This window comes from Haematobia irritans, chromosome 2, assembly GCF_050003625.1.
Source record: "Haematobia irritans isolate KBUSLIRL chromosome 2, ASM5000362v1, whole genome shotgun sequence".
In the NCBI taxonomy this organism is placed as follows: Eukaryota; Metazoa; Arthropoda; class Insecta; order Diptera; family Muscidae; genus Haematobia; species Haematobia irritans.
In genome coordinates, this window is record NC_134398.1 from 46497913 (window position 1) to 46518532 (window position 20620).

Sequence of the window (20620 nt, forward strand, 5' to 3'; positions counted from 1 at the left end):
CGAGTGATGCTGTAATAGGAGAACTACTTGAATAGAAACGAATATTGTATAAATAAACAAAAAATCTAATAAATAATCTTAATTACACGCAAATTATTTATTTTTATTTTATTTATTTATTTATTTAGTGTAAATTAATGTACAAAAAATATAAAAAGTAACATTAGGACTGGTTGCCAGGACCTTCACCTATCACGCAAATTAATTTCACACTTAAAATAGAAATAAATGTAGGTTGTTTAAGGGAGTTGGATTCGTGAATTACGTTATAATATATCCAATAGCCAATTCACATAAGGTTCGAAATCTACTAAAAGTGGCTTTTAAGTCTCTTTTTTATAAGGCAAATGGCATTTGAAATTTAGTTTAAGCGCATTTTGGAAGTGTAATGTGAATGAGGTGTAAGAAAGCATTTATTTAAAACATAATATGATAATGTCATTAAACACATTTATTATGAAATATTTGTGATAAAAAATTTTCAGAATTACCGTTACATTACATATTCTTTTTGATTTTTTATGTAAGTGCTCGATTATGTGAATAATTATACCTAATGGTACCATCATTTATTCTATTTTATTAATTCGTTAACTACAACTGCCTAAAAATTTGAGAATAACAATTCGAAAATTACCGAGAAGTATTTATTTTTGTCATTATTTACAAGTTAGTCATTATAACTCGCCACAATGTAATACAACGCGTAATGACAGCTTTACTCCTGGTAATGTCAATTGTAATGATATGTGGTTACCTAGTTTTTGCTGGGTAGCAATAAATTTTGAAAAAAATCTATAGAAATAAAATTTTGACAAAATTTTCTATAGAAATAAAATTTTAACAAAATAAAAAAAAGGAAGGTCGAAATCTTTGGATCCAAGTAAACCGCACACCAACAAGTTGTCCAGCGGTGGTTTATTCCTTCTCCGTAAAACTGTGACACTTCTAAGTGTATTGTGGCATGTGATAAAATTAAAACTCTTATCATTAAGCTAAACGCTTTAAACATATGCTAATACTTATTTTGAGGATCTTTGATTTAAAGTTTTTTTTTTTTTGGAATTAAGAAAACATTTTTTTTACTTTGAAGTATCCGTTATAATTTGGATTTTTGAACTGGCATTTGTTTGTATGTGAATAGCTTTATTGATATACCGCGAAAAGAGAATGAAAATTCTCAACAAACGCGCCCATCTTGAACATTATATGGCACTACGGGCATCCAATTTTTTCTTTCAAACTACAAAATGTTCTGTAGCAAGTCAAAACGATTAACATAATTATGTCTAATGAATTTTCTTGAGTATTACTTAGTTTTAGGATGCGAAATTTACAAAATTTCTTTAAAATAATGCAATTTTAATTAAAATAAAGTTTATAATCTTTACTTCAAAAATTTTTCTTTCATTAAATTTAGGACACAAATTTTGTAAATTTACGTCCTTCCGTTAAAGCCGCATGTCTTTGAACTAAGGCAAATGTTCCTTAAAATAAAGAAAAACGTTTTTAATTTAAAGAAATCGTCTTCAACTCAACTGACATATTGAATTTTTAAATTTAAGATAAAAATGCTTCAAATATAAGCTAAGACTTATTTTAAGGATTTGCATCTTTGGTTTAAAGTTTTTTTTTTAGCATTAAGAACACAGTTTTTACTTTGAAGTACTTGGCATAATTTGGATTTTGAAACTGGAATTTGTTTATACATGAATAGCTTTATTAATATATCGCAAACAGAGAAAAAAAATTCGATGAATGCACTGAAAAAAATATTGTCGTGAGGTCAAAGATTTTACGTCTTTAAAATACGAATACAAATTTTGCTTAGCATAGAAGACGCATTTCTCTAAAATAAAGTTAGTTTCCTTGTCCAAAAGTCGATAAACTTTTCAATGAAGTCGTATTGTCCTTATAATTAAGTGATTTGACTTAAAAATGGGTATCTTAACATGAAAGAAAAAAATTATAGGCTAAAGTCAACTTGATTTTAATAATTCAGAAAAATTCTTTAACTTTAATGAAATTGTCTTTAAATTTGTTGTCTTTTTGCATCTTGACTACAAAGCAAAAAATCGTTCAGATATAGGACATGTTTTTCAAAACTTTATTTTAAAGAAGTTTTTTACTTCAAACATAGCATAATTTCTACTGGAAGTCGAGTCCTAATTTTGAAAATAAAGTTGCCGTTAACTCGTTTTTAAAGGACTTTGATAGCATATGAAGAAAAAAAGCTGAGAAAGCGAAAACTTACAATTTGCTTCCTAGAAGCAAGTACACAAAACCTAAATTTAAAAGAGAATTGTGTCTTAAAAGTATCCTTATTTGTATTCTCCGCTTCTTTGGCTCGGAATCAATACCACATTTTTTAAAGTAAAGACAAAATCTTTGGAACCGAGTATGCTTTTTCTTCAGTGTGAGATCTGTATCCAATTTTAATGTTATTGATCCTAGATTTAAAGCCAGATATGTCACTAAAAATGTCCTTATTTTAAAGAAGCTGCATCTTTGGCTCGGAATAAATACCAAAATCCTTAAAGGAAAGTGAACTTTTTTGGATCCAACTAAACGTTTTTTTGTTTTAAGTGTAGGATTTGTTTATACCAACTTTGTTATTCCATTTGTAACACATCGAAATATTATTCTCGTGGTGACATTCTGACTCGATCTTGCGATGCCCGTCCTACAGTTCGTCTATTGACATCATGCTAGCGTCCGAACGAAACAAGCTATCGACTTAAAATTTGGGACAAGTAGTTCTTATCGATATAAGTCGAATGGTATTTCAAATGGAAACTTTCAGATATAGCCACAATCCGCTCCGGTTGATATTGGTATGTGATATTAGTATATGTCTTCTCGCAACCTTTCAAAAAATTATCCATATCAGTCCATAATTATATAGCCCCCCCACCCCCATCCCTTCCGGAGGCTCTTGGTGGATCCAGTTGAAATCTGATATATGACATCAGTATATGCTCTCTAATAATCGAGCACATATTGGTCAATATCGGCCCATAATTATATAGCCCCCGTATCAACCATTCCCCACACTCAAAAAATGTTTACTCGGATCCAAAGATTTTGACCTTCCCTTAAGGAGTTTGGTATTGATTTCGAGCCAAAGATGCGGCTTCTTTAATATAAAGACATTTTTTTAACGACCTATCTGGCTTTAAATCTAGGACCAATAAAATTAAAATTGGGATACAGATCTCATTTATCAAATTTTCATTCTCTTTTCGCGGTTTATTAATAAAGGTACTCACGCCAGTTTAAAAATCCAAATTATAACGGATACTTCAAAGTAAAAAATGTTTTCTTAATTCCAAAAAAAAACTTTGAACCAAAGACGCTAAATCCTCAAAATAGTATTATCCTATATTTGAAGCTTTTTTATCTTAAATCTAAAGTTTCAATATTTCAGTTAATTTAAGGACAATTTCATTAAATCAAAAATGTGTTTCGTTACTTTAAGGAAAATTAGCCTTAGTACAAAGACGACATTAACGGAGGGACGCAAATTTACAAAATTTGTGTCCTAAATTTAATTAAAAAAATTTTTGAAACAAAGTTTAGAAACTTTATTTTAATTAAAATTTCATTATTTTAAAGAAATTTGTACTTAATATTTTGTAAATTTCGCATCCTAGAATTTAGGTTGCGTAATCTTTAATATCACGTAAATATTTTTTCAGTGCAGATTAGATTTTTGGAACTTTTTAGAGGATCAACTTTTACACGATCCAGATGAAATTTAGTACGTGATGTTAGTACACGTCTTCTAACAATCATGAAGAAATTGGTCCATTGTCAGTCTATTGTTATATATAATACTTATATAAACCGATCCAGATATTAGTTCTTAAGCCGGCTGAAGGAGCACATTTCATCCGATCCGGTTGAAATTTGGTACATAATGTCAACATACACCTCTTAAGAACCATGCCAAAATTGGCCCATATCGGTTCATAATTACATATAGCCCCCATACAATCCGATTCCCAGATTTTACTTCCGGAGTCTCCTGGAGGAGTGATGTTTGTATATGCCTTTTAACAATTATGCAAAAATAGTCTACATCTGTCCGTAATTATACATAGAGCCCCCATATAAACCGATCCCCAGATTTAAATTCCGAAGCCTGCGGATGAAGCAAATTTGATCAGATCTGGAAAAATTTGTCCATTTCGGTTTAAAATAATATATAGACTCCTCTACATAAACCGATCAAAAACGAAAGTAGCTGATATACGTATTTAATGTGCCAATTGTATCTTACATAGATTCCAAATAGACTAAATTACAATTAAAAAGACAATGTTAAGAGGTTTCACGATACCTTTCCATCAGTAAATATTACTATAAGCCAACTAATTCGATAGCACGGAATCTATGGTGGAAGGTACGTAAGATTAGGTATGGCCAAACTTTCGGCCGTATGTACTTGGTTTTAATTAAAATTTCTTCAAAATACTTTAGTACAATAATTTTGGCCTACTTTGGTTACATAAAGCCTACACTCTTACTAAATTTGAATTTCACACAAGGTTAGATTAGGTAAAAGTGGCAGCCCGATTTGATTCAGGCTCACTTAGACTATTCAGTCCATCCACATCACAACAACTACTTTAAAATTCCTACAATTTTTAAATTTTACTAAACTGTGTCCATATTGAATTTCGTATGACGCTAAATAATTTTTACAAAATATAACTTTAATATTGTTTTCTTATACAATTTATGTATTTGTTTCATATGGGCGTTTGTAATAAAGCATAACCAAAAATTTTTAGAACTATACTATTTTTCTTTCCTTTTGACTTTTTTTTATTTTTCTAATGTACCCACTTGCGATTGGCCTCTAGCCAACAGGCATTTTGGAATTTTCATAAGAAATACACATTAACTAGTGTGTACACCTACCAACTGTCGCACACAATATTAACTAAAAAGTAATGTTGTTGTTTATTGGGCCTCTTTACAATAATATGGCCATCTTTGAATCTTATACTGTTAACCCATTTATCTCCAAAGAAAACTTAATTAAAAATGCATGTTGAAAAGAATATCTAGATCATTCTTATAAACAAATTATTTTGCATTATTTCAAATGTCTAAACAATTTATAAACAGAACTCATATATAAATAAAGTTGTCAATAACAGACATTATCTCTACAGTTAAAATATCTCTTTGTTCAAACTAAAGCTCTTTGAATTGGAAAACGAGCACTTAAGCAGACAACTTGATTTATTCTCTCACCTGATAAGAAAAGTAGAGGCAAGTTGCACTTGACTCCTTCTGTGTGTGGGTAAGTATATTATTTGTGTTTCTATTTTGTTTTGGCATTGTTAACTGAATCCCAACTCACTATGCTGACAAGCTATCGTTTATCATTGATACTTAACTTTTCGCCTCTCCCTCTCTCTCTCTCTCTCTCTCTCTCTCTCTCTCTCTCTCTCTGAGTTAAAGGTAAAAAGGGTATTTGCACTTGCATTAAACAAAAGTTTTCAAGTAAATCATTGATTTTATCAATTGTTGATTCCTGTTGACCAAAAACAAAAAAAGAACACTAACCACTACAAGCAAACAAAATACACAAACACACCTTCTTTATATTCCTCAACTTTTAAACTTTCTTGTGGTAACAAGTAGAAGAGAGAGTGTTAAAGAGAGAAGTATTGAAATTTATTTGCCATTTCCACAACCTCTGGTAGTCGATGCAATTTATCATCAATTTTCACATGTTGCCTTTGCTTGATATGTAAATATTTATGAAGCAACTTTAAATCCACTATAATGTAGGATGGTTTAATAATTTGATAACAAAACAAATGATAATAGTACTAAATATGACCGGCATATATCTGTTACTATTCTCTATAAAAAATTATGTATACTCGTATATTTCGTTTGACAAAAACATGGTTGGTAATTTGAAAACGGAATTACAGACCAACAAAACAAAAATACCTTATCAAGCAAACTATAGAGAAGGGACAATGTTCATTCTAAAAAGTTTGGCAATACAGGCCACCTTAGAGACATTTATTTTGTATAACAACTATGTTATCTTCACTCAAAAAATGAATATTTATTACACATAATTATTTTTAAGGTATAAGAAGAAGAATTTGAAGAAAAAAAAATTGCAGTTAGAATTTTTCAAAATCATTGTTTGGAATTCAACTTAAAAACATGCGTTGACTAATCTACAAGAGTAGCTTTACCAACAGTGGAAAACTATGTTTGTCCACTTTATTTGTACAAAGCCCTGTCGACTGCAAGATGGTTGGATGGACGGCCGTTTCGGCATTACCACATTCCTCTACTTGCAGCAAAGCTATCAACCAATTATCGGAATAATAATAAATAAATAATTCGCGATATATTCATAGAGTTATTGATGTCGAAATAAATGTCAATTTAAAATTTCAAATTATTATTACTTCAATGTTAAACAAGTATATACGGCCGTAAGTTCGGCCAGATCGAATCTTATGTACCCTCCACCATGGATTGCATAGAAACTTGTACTAAACACTGTCATCCACAATCGAATTACTTGTGTTACGGTAACACTTGCCGATGGCAAGGTATCTTAAAACTTCTTAACACCGTCTTTTCAATTGTAAGCTACTCCATACGGGGGATATATTAAACAAAAAAAAACTTCTTAACACCGTCTTTTCAATTGTAAGCTACTCCATACGGGGGATATATTAAACAAAAAAGGCCGATTAAATACGTATATAATTCAGTTAGCCAAATTTTTCTATAGAAATAAAATTTTGACAAAATTTTCTATAGAAATAAAATTTTTACAAAATTTTCTATAGAAAGAAAATTTTGACAAAATTTTCTATTGAAATAAAATTTTGATAAAATGTTCTATAGAAATAAAATTTTGACAAAATTTTCTATAGAAAGAAAATTTTGACACAATTTTCTATAGAAATAAAATTTTGAAAACAAAATTTCAATAGAAACAAAATTTTGACAAAATTTATTATTGAAATAAAATTTTGACAAAATTTTCTATAGAAATAAAATTTTGACAAAATTTTCTATAGCAATAAAATTTTGACAAAATTTTCTATAGAAATGAAACTGTGACAAATTTTTCTATTGAAATAAAACTTTGACAAAATTTTCCATAGAACTAAAATTTTAACAAAATTTTCTATTGAAATAAAATTTTGACAAAATTTTCTATAGAAATAAAATTTTGACAAAATTTTCTATAGAAATAAAATTTTGACAAAATTTTCTATAGAAATAAAATTTTGACAAAATTTTCTATAGAAATAAAATTTTGACAAAATTTTCAATAGAAATAAAATGTTGACAAAATTTTCAATAGAAATAAAATGTTGACAAAATTTTCTATAGCAATAAAATTTTGACAAAATTTTCTATAGAAATGAAACTGTGACAAAATTTTCTATAGAAATAAAATCTTGAAAAAATTTTGTATTGTAATAAAATTTTAACAAAATTTTCTATAGAAATAAAATTTTGACAAAATTTTCTATAGAAATAAAATTTTGACAAAATTTTCTATAGAAATAAAATTTTGACAAAATTTTCTATAGAAATAAAATTTTGACAAAATTTTCTATAGCAATAAAATTTTGACAAAATTTTCTATAGAAATAAAATTTTGACAAAATTTTCTATAGAAATAAAATTTTGACAAAATTTTCTATAGAAATAAAATTTGGACAAAATTTTCTATAGCAATAAAATTTTGACAAAATTTTCTATAGAAATAAAAATTGCAAAATTTTTTATTGAAATAAAATCTTGACAAAATTTTTTTTTTAATAAAATTTTGACAAAATTTTTTATAGAAATAAAATCTTGAGAAAATTGTGCATAATAATAAAATTTTGACAAAATTTTCTATAAAAATAAAATTTTGGTAGATTTTTATATATAACTTTAGACCGATATGGACCAAGTTTGGCATGGTTGTTAGCGGCCATATACTAGCGCAATCTACCAAATTTCTCAACATACCAAATTTCAACCGGATGGGATGAATTTTTCTCATCCACAAGGCTTTTGCATGATTGTTAGAGACCATATACTAACACCATGTACCAAATTTCAACCGGATCGAATGAATTTTGCTCCTCCTAGAGGCTCCGCAAGCCAAATCTGAGCGTCGGTTTATATTGGGGCTATACGTAAAAGTGGTCCGATATGACCCATTTTAAATATTTGAACATTGACACATTGGTTAATAAATAAGAGTATTATGGCCAGATTTGGTAAAATCGAGCGATGTATATATATGGGAGCTATATCTAAATCTGAACCGATTTGGATGGATGGATGGTTTTTCCAGGTTTGGTTGAACCCACAGAAGGTTACCTTGTGCTAAATTTGAGTAAAGTCGGCTAATAAATGAGGCCACTATGGTCAAAAATAAGGTTATTAGGTACACATTTTTTGAAAATCAGGCGCTGCATATATATGGGAGCTATATCTAAGTCTGAATCGATTTTGATTATATTTTGCAGGTTTGGTTGATACCACAGAAAGTAACTGTGTGCTAAATTTGAGTAAGGTCGGTTAATAATAAGGGTTTTACGGTCAAATTTGGGAAAATTGGGCGATACATATATATGGGAGGTATATTTAAATCTGAACCGATTTTCGTGATTTTTTGCACATATAGTTATTACTATATAAGGTTAGAGTACGTCCACTTTTAGTAAGATCGGTTGATAAATAAGGGTTTAATGGCCAAATTTGAGAAAATTGGGCGAAACATATATATGGGAGTTACATCTAGCACACACACAAAAAAATATCAATTAATTTGATTGTCAATACAATTAAAATTATGTTTAAATTTGAGCTAACAACGTAATTTGTAAATACAATTACGATTTTAGTCAATTTAGCAACTAATTTTGTTATATCAACAAACATTTTGTTATATCAACAAAAATTTTTTGAACTTAAAAATTTTCTGTAACAACTATTTATTGTTAGCTCAAAAATTATAATATTATTTTCTGTGCACTTAAAGAGTGATGAATTAGATCACTTGGTAGCAAATTTAACGCTGATCGGTCAGTAAATGAGCGCAATCTGATCCCATTTATCGAAATTGGGCGATACATATATATGGGAGCTATATCTAAATTTGATCCGATTCCAAATTCAATAGCGTCCGTCTTTGTGCCAGAAAAACGCCGCGTACCTAATTTAATCAAAATCGGTTTATAATTGCGACCGGAATCCTGCGAACAACGAATACATGGACTGACGGACAGACGGACGGACACCAAGGGCTATATCGACTCAGGAGGTGAGTCTGAGTCCATCGGAATATATTTTATGGGTTCTAAAATCAATTTTTGTGGTAGGCACATTTTTTGGCAGATCAAAGTTATTATACCCTGACCACAATGTGGTTTAGGGTATAATGACCACTATGTGGTTTAGGGTATAAAAAAATTTTCAACCAAAATGTCTTGGCCTAAAATATGTTTCATATATTTCAAATGTTTCAAAATGTCTTGGCCTAAAATATTTTTCATATATTTCAAGCTTTTTTCAGGAACTGATTGGAGGTGGTTTCTTCCAAATTGGCGATAAATAAGAGCATAATTTGATTGAAGTCAAGGCTTGGAAATCCCTATGAGTGTTAATGGACTGTATGACAAATTAGATCATATTATTATTTCTCTCAGTTAAACTTATTATTTCCCTCTCAGCAAGGATGAGATCGAGAAGAACACAGTTGGATACAGTGATGCCAATTTGCACCAAATTTAGGCCTTTTGATTTTCAAAAAGCACCAAATGTCCTTTTTAGCGCCCTTACATAAACAGCAATAACTTGATGCTTTATGGTGTTTTCATTTAGTGTTTTTTTTTTAATTTGAACAGTATTGAGTTTAATTGACGACAAAATGACAAAAATTCTGATTAGACTGTCAAAAGCTTAAGGAACTCAACTATAGTGCCAAATATAGAATTTGATGTTATGAAGATGGTATTGATCCTTTTTTTAATCAATTCTCTTATTTTATATAGCCCCCATATAAACCGATCCCCAGATTTGGTTTGCGGAACCTCAAAGAGAAGCAAATTTCATCCGATACAGCTGAAATTTAGTACATGGTATTAGTATATGGTCTTTAACAACTATGCAAAAATTGGTCCATATCGGTCCATAATTATATATAGCCCCCATATAAACCAATCCCCAGATTTGAACTCCCGAGCCTCTTAGAGGAGTAAAATTCATCCGATCCGGTTAAAATTTGGTACGTGGTGTTAGTATATGGCCGCTAATAACCATGCCAAAATTGGTCCATATCGGTCTATAGTTATATAGCCGAACCCCAATCACACAGAAATTAGTCCATATCGGTTTATAATAATGGTCGCCACTTGAGCCAAAAATAATCTAGCAATTTTTTTTTTTTTCTATAGAAAATTTTGTCAACATTTTATTTCTATAGAAAATTTTGTCAACATTTTATTTCTATAGAAAATTTTGTCAAAATTTTATTCCTATAGAAAATTTTGTCAAAATTTTATTTATTTATTGTCAAAATTGTAATTCTATAGAGAATGTTGTCAAAATTTTATTTCTATAGAAAATTTTGTCAAAATTTTATTTCTATAGAAAATTGTGTCAAAATTTTATTCCTATAGAAAATTTTGTCAAATTTTATTTCTATAGAAAATTTTGGCAAAATTTTATTTCTATAGAAAATTTTGTCAAAATTTTAATTCTATAGAGAATGTTGTCAAAATTTTAATTCTATAGAGAATGTTGTCAAAATTTTAAATCTTTTGAAAATTTTGTCAAAATTTTATTTCTATAGAAAATTTTGTCAAAATATTATTTCTATAGAAAATTTTGTCCAAATTTTACTTCTATAGTAAATGTTGTCAAAATTTTATTTCTATAAAAAATTTTGTCAAACTTAATTATATACGTATTTAATCGGCCTTTTTAAGTTTAATATATACCACGTATTGACTACGTGGTATATATTACGGTATTAGGAAGTTTTAAGATACCTTGTCATCGGCAAGGGTTACCGCAACCCAAGTAATTCGATTGTGGATGACAGTCTTCAGTAGAAGTTTCTACGCAATCCATGGTGGAGGGTACATAAGCTTCGGCCTGGCCGAACTTACGGCCGTATATACTTGTTAAAATTATCATACTACCTCCCATCAGGTCTTCAGTGATTATTTTTACCCCAAAAACTTATAAAATTCAGTTACAGTCATTTAAACCGGCACATCAACTAAAGGATAACGTAACCCAGTAAAATTTGCTGGTCTGGACATATTTTTAATGTTTGGCTTCCATATCGCTCCTTTGGATGTCCTTAGACGTTAGTAGGTAAGTAGGAAATTTGTTTTGGAACTAAATATTTTACACCTTTGTTGGGAGGTGCCTGTGGCAGAATATTGTGGCAGGCAGAAGATACAAAACGATGATAGCAAATACGTAAATGCTTAGTGGTGGGTGGGAGATAGGGAAGAGGATTTTCAAAATATTCAACACGCCCAAGACTTACAAAATTTCCAAAGCTGTTAAATTTGCAAAGGCGCCAGAGGAGATTTTCATGATTTGATTGCGCTTCAGCAGACTGGAACGAGAAAAATGAGGAATAAATTTTAATATTATTAACGGTTGAAGAAGAGGACAAGAAGTGAGGCAAAACTGGCGGATGCATAAAATAAATTTCAAAAATAGAAATGGTAAACATTTCTAAAATATAGGAAAATGTTTATCGAATTTTCATGGGATTTCTGTTTGCATTATGAGTTGAAAAAAAGTGTGGAGCGTTATTAATGGTCGTTAATTTATCCATTAATAAATTAAACACACCTGGCTGTAAATGCTACAAATTAGCTGCAAAATTAATTGATAAATATTTTCCTTTATATAAATAAAAAATATTATAAATATCTACTTACAGTACCACTAGGTTTGGCATTTTTGGAAAATCCTCATCATTAATTATTGTCAATAGATTGCTGCCAAGGTTCCTGTTTATGTATTTGTTATATATTAAGAGAAAATTTGGTATATTAAATTACATATTTTCAAAAATTCATAATAACATAAAACATAGAGATTTGTTTGGTAAATCCATGTGGTTAAACACAGAAATTAAAAAAAAAGTGTCGTAACATAATATACTTATATATGTTGTTTAGTCAAGTTTTGTTTGTTTTATTTCATGTGGATTAGTTACAACACCAATGATGTACAACTTTAAGTGTGAAATTTTGAAAATAAAAATGTAAAATTTGTATGTTGAATTCAATAGATGGCTAGATGGACTAATTAAGGTTATTAAGGTCTAGAAAATCGTTCTTCAATTGAAATATCCTTATCTAATATATACACTGAATAAAATATTTTACTAACATCACAGATTTTTATTCTTAATGCGATTCTATAGCAAATTTGTTCAAAATTTTATATCTATAGAAAATTTGATCAAAATTTTATTTCTATAGTAAATTTTGTCAAAATTTTATTTCTATAGAAAATTTGATCACAATTTTATTTCTATAGTAAATTTTGTCAAAATTTTATTTCTATAGAAAATTTTGTCAAAATTTTATTTCTTTAGAAAATTTTGTCAAAATTTTATTTATATAGGAAATTTTGTCAAAATTTTATTTCTATAGAAAATTTTGTCAAAATTTTATTTCTATAGAAAATTTTGTCAAAATTTTATTCCTATAGAAAATGTTGTCAAAATTTTATTTCTATAGAAAACTTTGTCAAATTTTTATTTCTAAGGAAAACTTTATCTAAATTTTATTTCTATAGAAAACTTTGACAAATCTTTATTTCTATAAAAAATTTTGTCAAAATTTTATTTCTATAAAAAATTTTGTTAAAAAACAGCACTGAAAAAATATCGTCGTGAGGACGCATTTCTCTAATGTAACGTTTTTTCCGTGTTCAAAAGTCGATAAACTTTTCAATGAAGCCGTATTGTCCTTATAATTAAGTGATTTTACTTAAAAATTGGTATCATAACATGAAAGAACAAATTTTTGGGATAAGATCAACTTGACTTTAATAATTCAGAAAAATTCTTTAAAATTAATGAAATTGTCTTTAAATTTGTTGTCTTTTTGTATCTTGACTACTATAGAAAATTTTGTCACAAATTTTATTTCCATAGAAAAATTTGTCAAAATCGTATTTCTAAAGCAAATGTTGTCAATATTTTATTTATATAGAAAATTTTTTCAAAATTTTATTTCTATAGAAAATTTTGTCAAAATTTTATTTCTATAGAAAATTTTGTCAAAATTTTATTTCTATGGAAAATTTTGTCAAAATTGCATTTCTATAAAAAATTTTGTTCAAAAATCGCACTGATAAAAATTTTGTGGTGAGGACGCATTTCTCTAATGTAACGTTTTTCCTTATTCAAAAGTCGATAAACTTTTCAATGAAGTAGTATTTTTGCCAAAATTTTATTTCTATAGAAAATTTTGTCAAAATTTTATTTCTATAGAAAATTTTGTCAAAATTTTATTTCTATAAAAAACTTTGTCAAATTTTATTTCTATAGCAAATTTTGCCAAAATTTTATTTCTATAGAAAATTTTGTCAAAATTTTATTTCTATAGAAAATTTTGTCAAAATTTTATTTCTATAGAAAATTTTGTCAAAATTTTTTTCTATAGAAAACTTTGTCAAAAATTTTATTTCTATAGAAAATTTTGTCAAAATTTTATTTCTATAGAAAATTTTGTCAAAATTTTATTTCTATAGAACTCTTTGTCACAATTTTATTTCTATAGAACTCTTTGTCAAAATTTTATTTCTATAGAAAATTTTGTCAATATTTTATTTCTATTGAAAATTTTGTCAAAATTTTATTTCTATAAAAATTTTGTCAAAATTTTATTTCTGTGGAAAATTTTGTCAAAATTTTATTTCTATGGAAAATTTTGTCAAAAATTTTATTTCCGTAGAAAAGATTACATGTCCTTAAAATACGAATGCAAATTTTGCTTAACATAGAAGACACATTTCTCTAATGTCACGTTTTTTCCTTGTTCAAAAGTCGATAAACTTTTCAATGAAGTCGTATTGTCCTTATAATTAAGTGATTTTACTTAAAAATGGGTATCATAACATGAAAGAACAAATTTTTGGGGTAAGGTCAACTTGACTTTAATAATTCAGAAAAATTCTTTAAATTTAATGAAATTGTCTTTAAATTTGTTGTCTTTTTGCATTTTGACTACAAAGCAAAAAATCGTTCAAATATAGGACATGTTTTTCAACACTTCATTTTAAAGACGTTTTTTACTTGAAACATAGCATAATTTCTACTGGAAGTCGAGTCTGATTTTGGAAAATAAAGTTTTTGTTAACTCGTTTTCAAAGGACTTTGACAGCATATGAAGAAAATAGCTGAAAAAAAAAAATAAATAAAATTTGCTTCCTACACTAAAAAAATATTTACGTGATATTAAATATTACGCAACCTAAATTTTAGGATGCGAAATTTACAAAATATTAAGGACAAAGTTCTTTAAAATAATGAAATTTTAATTAAAATAAAGTTTATAATCTTTGCTTCAAAAAATTTTGTCATTAAAGATAGGACACAAATTTCGAAAATTTGCATCCCTCCGTTAAAGTCCCATGTCTTTGAACTAAGGCTAATTTTCCTTAAAGTAAAGAAACACATTTTTGATTTAAAGAAATTGTCCTTAAATTAACTGAAATATTGGAACTTTAGATTTAAGATAAAAACGCTTCAAATATAGGCTAAGACTTATATTGAGGATTTAGCGCCTTTGGTTTAAAGTTTTTTGGAATTAAGAAAACATGTTTTACTTCGAAGTATCTGTTATAATTTGGATTTTTGATAAACCGCAAAAAGAGACTGAAAATTTGATAAATGAGATGTGTATCCTAATTTTAATTTTATTGGTCCTAGATTTAAAGCCAGGTAGGTGGCTAAAAAATTTATTTATTTTAAAGAAGCCGCATCTTTGGCTCGGAATCAATACCAAAATCCTTAAGGGAAGGTCAAAATCTTTGGATCCAAGTAAACTTTTTTTTTTAGTGTAGAAGCAAGTACACAAAACCCAAATTTAAAAGAGAATTGTGTTTTAAAAATATCCTTAATTGTATTCTCCGTTTCTTGGGCTCGGAATCAATACCAAAATTTTTAAAATAAAGACAAAATCTTTAGAATCGCGTATGCTTTTTTTCAGTGTATATATAGGGATAGATATAATCATATCTAAGAAATTATATCTAGTCCAATATTGAGATTTGATCAGATCTAATTCCAAAGTAATTAGATATTTTTAGATCTTACCATTTTTCGGATCTACTCATATCTAATTGTATCAAATTAAATATCTGAATTTTTACTCGGTAATTTTATTTCTATAGCAAATTTTGTAATTTTTTTCTAAAGACAAAATCTTTAGAATCGCGTATGCTTTTTTTCAGTGTATATATAGGGATAGATATGCGAGAATGTCCACAAAATACGGCATTCCCAAGATATTAAAATCCATTAAAATGTTCGTAAACACATATTCAATGGCCGGGTAACTAGGTAAAGTTAGGTTATATAGAGTGGTAGCTTCGCTACGGAAAATGGATCTACACCAGAACCGGTACAGGACTACTCCCTGGTATGAATAGACCAGTCCCAGTTCTGGCCGAAACGTATGGAAGGGACTGGTCACTTCAACATGGGTTTGTCATTGACGGGGATAAATTTACACTGCAGGCCACGGCTTGAACTCATTCCAAACTACATGACCTGGGAGAACTTAGTAGGACTAGACAGGTCCTCATGAACCAGTCTGAGACAAACCCTTAGGTACCGATATTATTTTCATCATCCAAATTGCACCAGAAAGAAAAACTTTTGGACTATGTTGGCCCATAGGTAAATGTTTATATCAAAAAAAAAATAAATAAAGAGAGTATAGAAATCAATAAATTATATGAAAATTTAAAAACTGGTACTAGTCCTGTGATAGGTCAGTTAGTGGCAATATTTCGTAGGACAGGTGGTGAATTTTTCTCTTAATAATGAGTGCTACCCGATTCTATATTTATCTCAATAACAAGGAACCCCCGTCTTATAACTGAAGAGAAACTATGAAATACACAGGAATGTCAACATCATTAGTAAGAGGGATAAACTACCGCTGAAAAACTTTTGTGGTGCTCGGTCGAAAGAGCAATGTAGCGTTGAGAGTACATCTATGCCGACAGGAGCAGCAGAGTAATGCTGTATGTAGGAATTTTTAGGAAGATGTTACTATGAACACTACCTATGCCTGGCCCATCTTGAAACCGGGGACTGGAAACAAATTAGGCAATTCGTCTAAGAAGTTAGACACACAAATTATGGGTGTATATAGGCCCCCATAAGACAGCGAATCTTGGATCCTCTTTTCAATCTAACCTAACCTAGATATATCAAGTTCATCAGTTTTTAAGGATTATTTAAAGTAATATTTTTGATTATGAATTTTTACTCATCTAGTAAAAAGTACGATTTTTATTAAAAGTTAACATTTAATATACCCGTTCGATTTAACGAATTTTTCTAAATAACGAAAGGGCCTGACAATATATCGTTCGTTAAACCGAGCTTCGACTGTATAATCATATCTAAGAAATTAGATCTAGTCCAATATTGAGATCTGATCAGATCTAATTCCAAAGTAATTAGATATTTTTAGATCTTACCATTTTTCGGATCTACTCATATCTAATTGTATCAAATTAAATATCTGAATTTTTACTCGGTAATTTTATTTCTATAGCAAATTTTGTAATTTTTTTCTAAGAAAATATTGTCCAGATTTTATATCTACAGAAAATTTTGTTAAAATTTTATTTCTATAGAAAATTTTGTTAAAATTTTATTTCTATAGAAATTTTTTTCAATATTTTATTTCTATAGAAAATTTGTCAAAATTTTATTATTACGGCATTCAGTCGCGTATTTTGGGCTTCGCCTATCACCTATCGCTACGGTTATGTTTACACACAGACTATGTAATATTTCACATGCAACAAATGTGTGCTCTAAGGAAGCTAATTGTTTACTTGAAGAATATGTCAGTTTTAAAATCTTAAAAATTATTAACACAGATTACTTAGGGTTGTCTTTAAAATCACTTGGCAATTAAAAGTTTATTTTGAAAATATTTTTTTTTTTTTTTTGACTTTCAGTTATTTTTAGTATTAAGGGCCAATGGTTGTACATTACTGTTACACTTATATATTTATTTTCTTTTTTGTTTAATTGTATAAAATTTTTATGAGGAAAATCACACACAAACCCATAACTTGTTCTTCCTCAATAAACCATTTATACAGATTCAGTTTTCAAGTTTTTGTTGTTGTTTTTTTTTTTTTTTTTTTGTAGGTATGATGACCAAGTGTGTTTTAGGGAATTTTTTTGTTGTACTACATATTTGGTTAACAACTAAAGCCACAGCAATTAGTACAGATATTGTATATGTAAATGAAACTGCAAGTTATGTTATGGGTGGAAATTGTGGAAAACATTCAAACGTATGGTTAGACAAATATGTTTACTTTTATACTTATATGTATGGATGTATGTATAAATATGAAATTGTGTTTTTTTTTTGGGACATTTTACAATGGAATTATATGAATAATTTAAATGTTTTTTTTTTAGCACATTTAAGCGATGCCATTTCGCTTTTATATTTCCGTGTGTTGTTTTTTTTTTATTAAAACATATATGTATGTACGGTTATATGTTCTACATGCAGGAGAATTTTATTTAAAGTTTTCATTGTAACGAAAAAAGTTTGTCTTAATAGATAGATTGTGATTTGGTTATACACCGCAAAAATAAACCATTATTAAAAAAAACACCATACAATAACTGTGATAGTCGTGTATAACACTATGCAACTTACCAAACAAAATATTTTTTAAATTAATTCTAGATAGCTAAGCCGAAATGGACTAAAAGAAAATACCACTTTGGTAATCTAGAATTATTAGAAAATGTCCAATGCTGTCACCAGCTGTTTAACCCTTTGGCTACCGACGTCCACTTAGGAGGACATTCGAAAACGACAACAAACTCAAACTCTCCAAACAGTTTCGATTTATTTCTCAACGTTATTTTAAAGCAGAGTATTTAATCTAAATAAGCTATAAATATTTTCCATATTGATGAACACTAAATTGCATTTGTATAAACTTCTTTAAAAATAAACGGAAAGAACAACATTTTGAGACCATTTTTTCTACTGTATGTCTCTAGTAAATTGACATTCATACAAACACTATAGCTGATATTTTTTCGAAATCTTTTTTGTATTTTTTCTCACAATTCACGAGATCTTAGCGCTTATTTTCATAAAGCTAATTGGTTACAATTCAAGAATCAAGCTTTCAGAACAAACCCATATATCTCTTGAACTAATTGAGATCGGTCCTCAAAATTACAATTTTTTTTACATGCTGTTAGTACAAGTAAAACAAGTATATACGGCCATAAGTTCAGCCAGGCCGAAGCTTATGTACCCTCCATCGTGGATTGCGTAGAAACTTCTTGTAAACACTGCCATCCACAATCAAATTACTTAAGTTGCGGTAACGCTTTAAATCATTATAAACCGATGTGGACCAATTTTTGCATGATTGTTAGAGACCATATACCAAAACCATGTACCAAATTTTAGCCGGAGCGGATGAAATTTGTTTCTCTTTGAGGCTCAGCAATCCAAATCTGGGGATCGGTTTATATGGGGGCTATATATAATTATAGACCGATATGGACAAATTTTTGCATGGTTGTTAGAGACTAGAGGTCTGCACAATTCAAGAAAACAGTTACTCTTCATAATATATGTTTTCGGATTGATATAAAGAACGGCAAACGTTAAGGTAAATGTGTGACATACATAAATATATGAAATATGTGACATACATACATATCTATGATTAATAATAATGGAAAGTTTTGCTTCGCACATAACTGAGAAATACTTGTGGTACCACGTGAAGTGAAGAGAATCCATGTTGTACTTTTTCTCAAGTACTTACATTTTTATTGTTCCTTTTTTTCGGAACACATATTGTTTCGGATAAGTACTTGGTGGTATTTGACAAGCAAGAGTTCTCTTCACTTCACTACTTGCGCTCTGAGAGAAAGACAGTGTATGTACTATATTCGACAGCGAATTGCATACATGCAGTGAAAAGTTATTCGATGCAGACCTCTATTAGAGACCATATATCAAAACCATGTATCAAATATCAGACGCATCGGATGACATTTGTTTCTCTTTGAGGCTCCGCAAGTCAAATCTGGGGATCGGTTTATATGGGGGCTATATATAATTATGGACCGATGTGGACCAATTTTTGCATGGTTGTTAGAGACCATATACCAACACCATGTTCAAAATTTCAACCGGATCGGATGAAATATGCTTTCCTTAGAGGCTCCGCAAGCCAAATCTGAGGATCCGTTTATATGGGGGCTATACGTAAAAGTGGACCGACATCAATAACAACAACTTGTGCCAAGTTTCAAATCGATAGCTTGTTTAGTTCGGAAGATAGCGTGATTTCAACAGACGGACGGACGGACATGCTTAGATCGACTCAGAATTTCACCTCGACCCAGAATATATACTTTATGGGGTCTTAGAGCAATATTTCGATGTGTTACAAACGGAATGACAAAGTTAATATACCCCCCATCCTATGGTGGAGGGTATAAAAAGAAGAAAAATTAAAGTTTTTATAATTAGGTTTATTTCGGTAGTGAAAGGGTTAAATTCGTAGTGTGACAAATACTAAAAAACATAATATATATTGTAGTTATAATAACACAATAATTGCAATTTCTTTTTATTTTCATCTTTTTGTACAACTTATTCACAATAAACTGCTATTGTGACTTGAAAAAACTTCAAAGTTTACACTGAGGTGGAGGGAGCACAAGTGCAACGATATGTGGCTGGCTTAAAATCCTTCATCAAGTCTTAGAAATTACGTTGTTTGGACGATAAAAACATGTGAAATATGCTGCGATTTTAACCTCAATCAATTGGCTTTTTCAATTCCATGGAAGGTTAAAATAAAAACAATTTTTTGAAACAAATTGGTATGTACACCTTATTATGATGCTCACTGTATATTCTGGGTCATGGTGAAATTTAGAGTCGATCTAGCGATGTCTGTCCGTATGTTGAAATTACGCTAACTTCCGAACGATACAAGCTATCGTTATGTTACATGTAGCTGTATAAAGTTTATACAAGTCGCTTATATCGGACCACTTTTGGTATCCACTGTTAGCATATGACTTCTAAAAATCTTGCTGGTAACATTTCTGAGTATTTCCTAAATAGTTCGGACAAGGCTATAAAACGGTCTCTAGTCATCGAGTTAAACACTAACAAGTCTAAAGTCGGGCGGGACCGACTATATTATACCCTGAACCGCTTTGTAGATTCACATTTTCGATACCGATCAAATGTGCTAGGTAATGTATATAAAGGGTTTTCTTCCCATATACATACTGTTACGTTTTTATATTTAGGCG

General features: G+C 29.2%; 1 protein-coding gene across 1 annotated transcript in view; it reads right to left on the reverse strand.

Moving 5' to 3' along the window:
- Positions 1–20620, reverse strand: part of rk (G-protein coupled receptor rickets) — a 151602-nt gene that overhangs the window by 29497 nt on the left and 101485 nt on the right. Inside the window, exons 5-6 of the mRNA XM_075293967.1 lie at positions 11970–12041; positions 11567–11638 (exon numbers count right to left, since the gene is read on the reverse strand). Coding sequence (XP_075150082.1) covers positions 11567–11638; positions 11970–12041 — 144 coding nt within the window. The remainder of the gene's footprint in view (positions 1–11566; positions 11639–11969; positions 12042–20620) is intronic.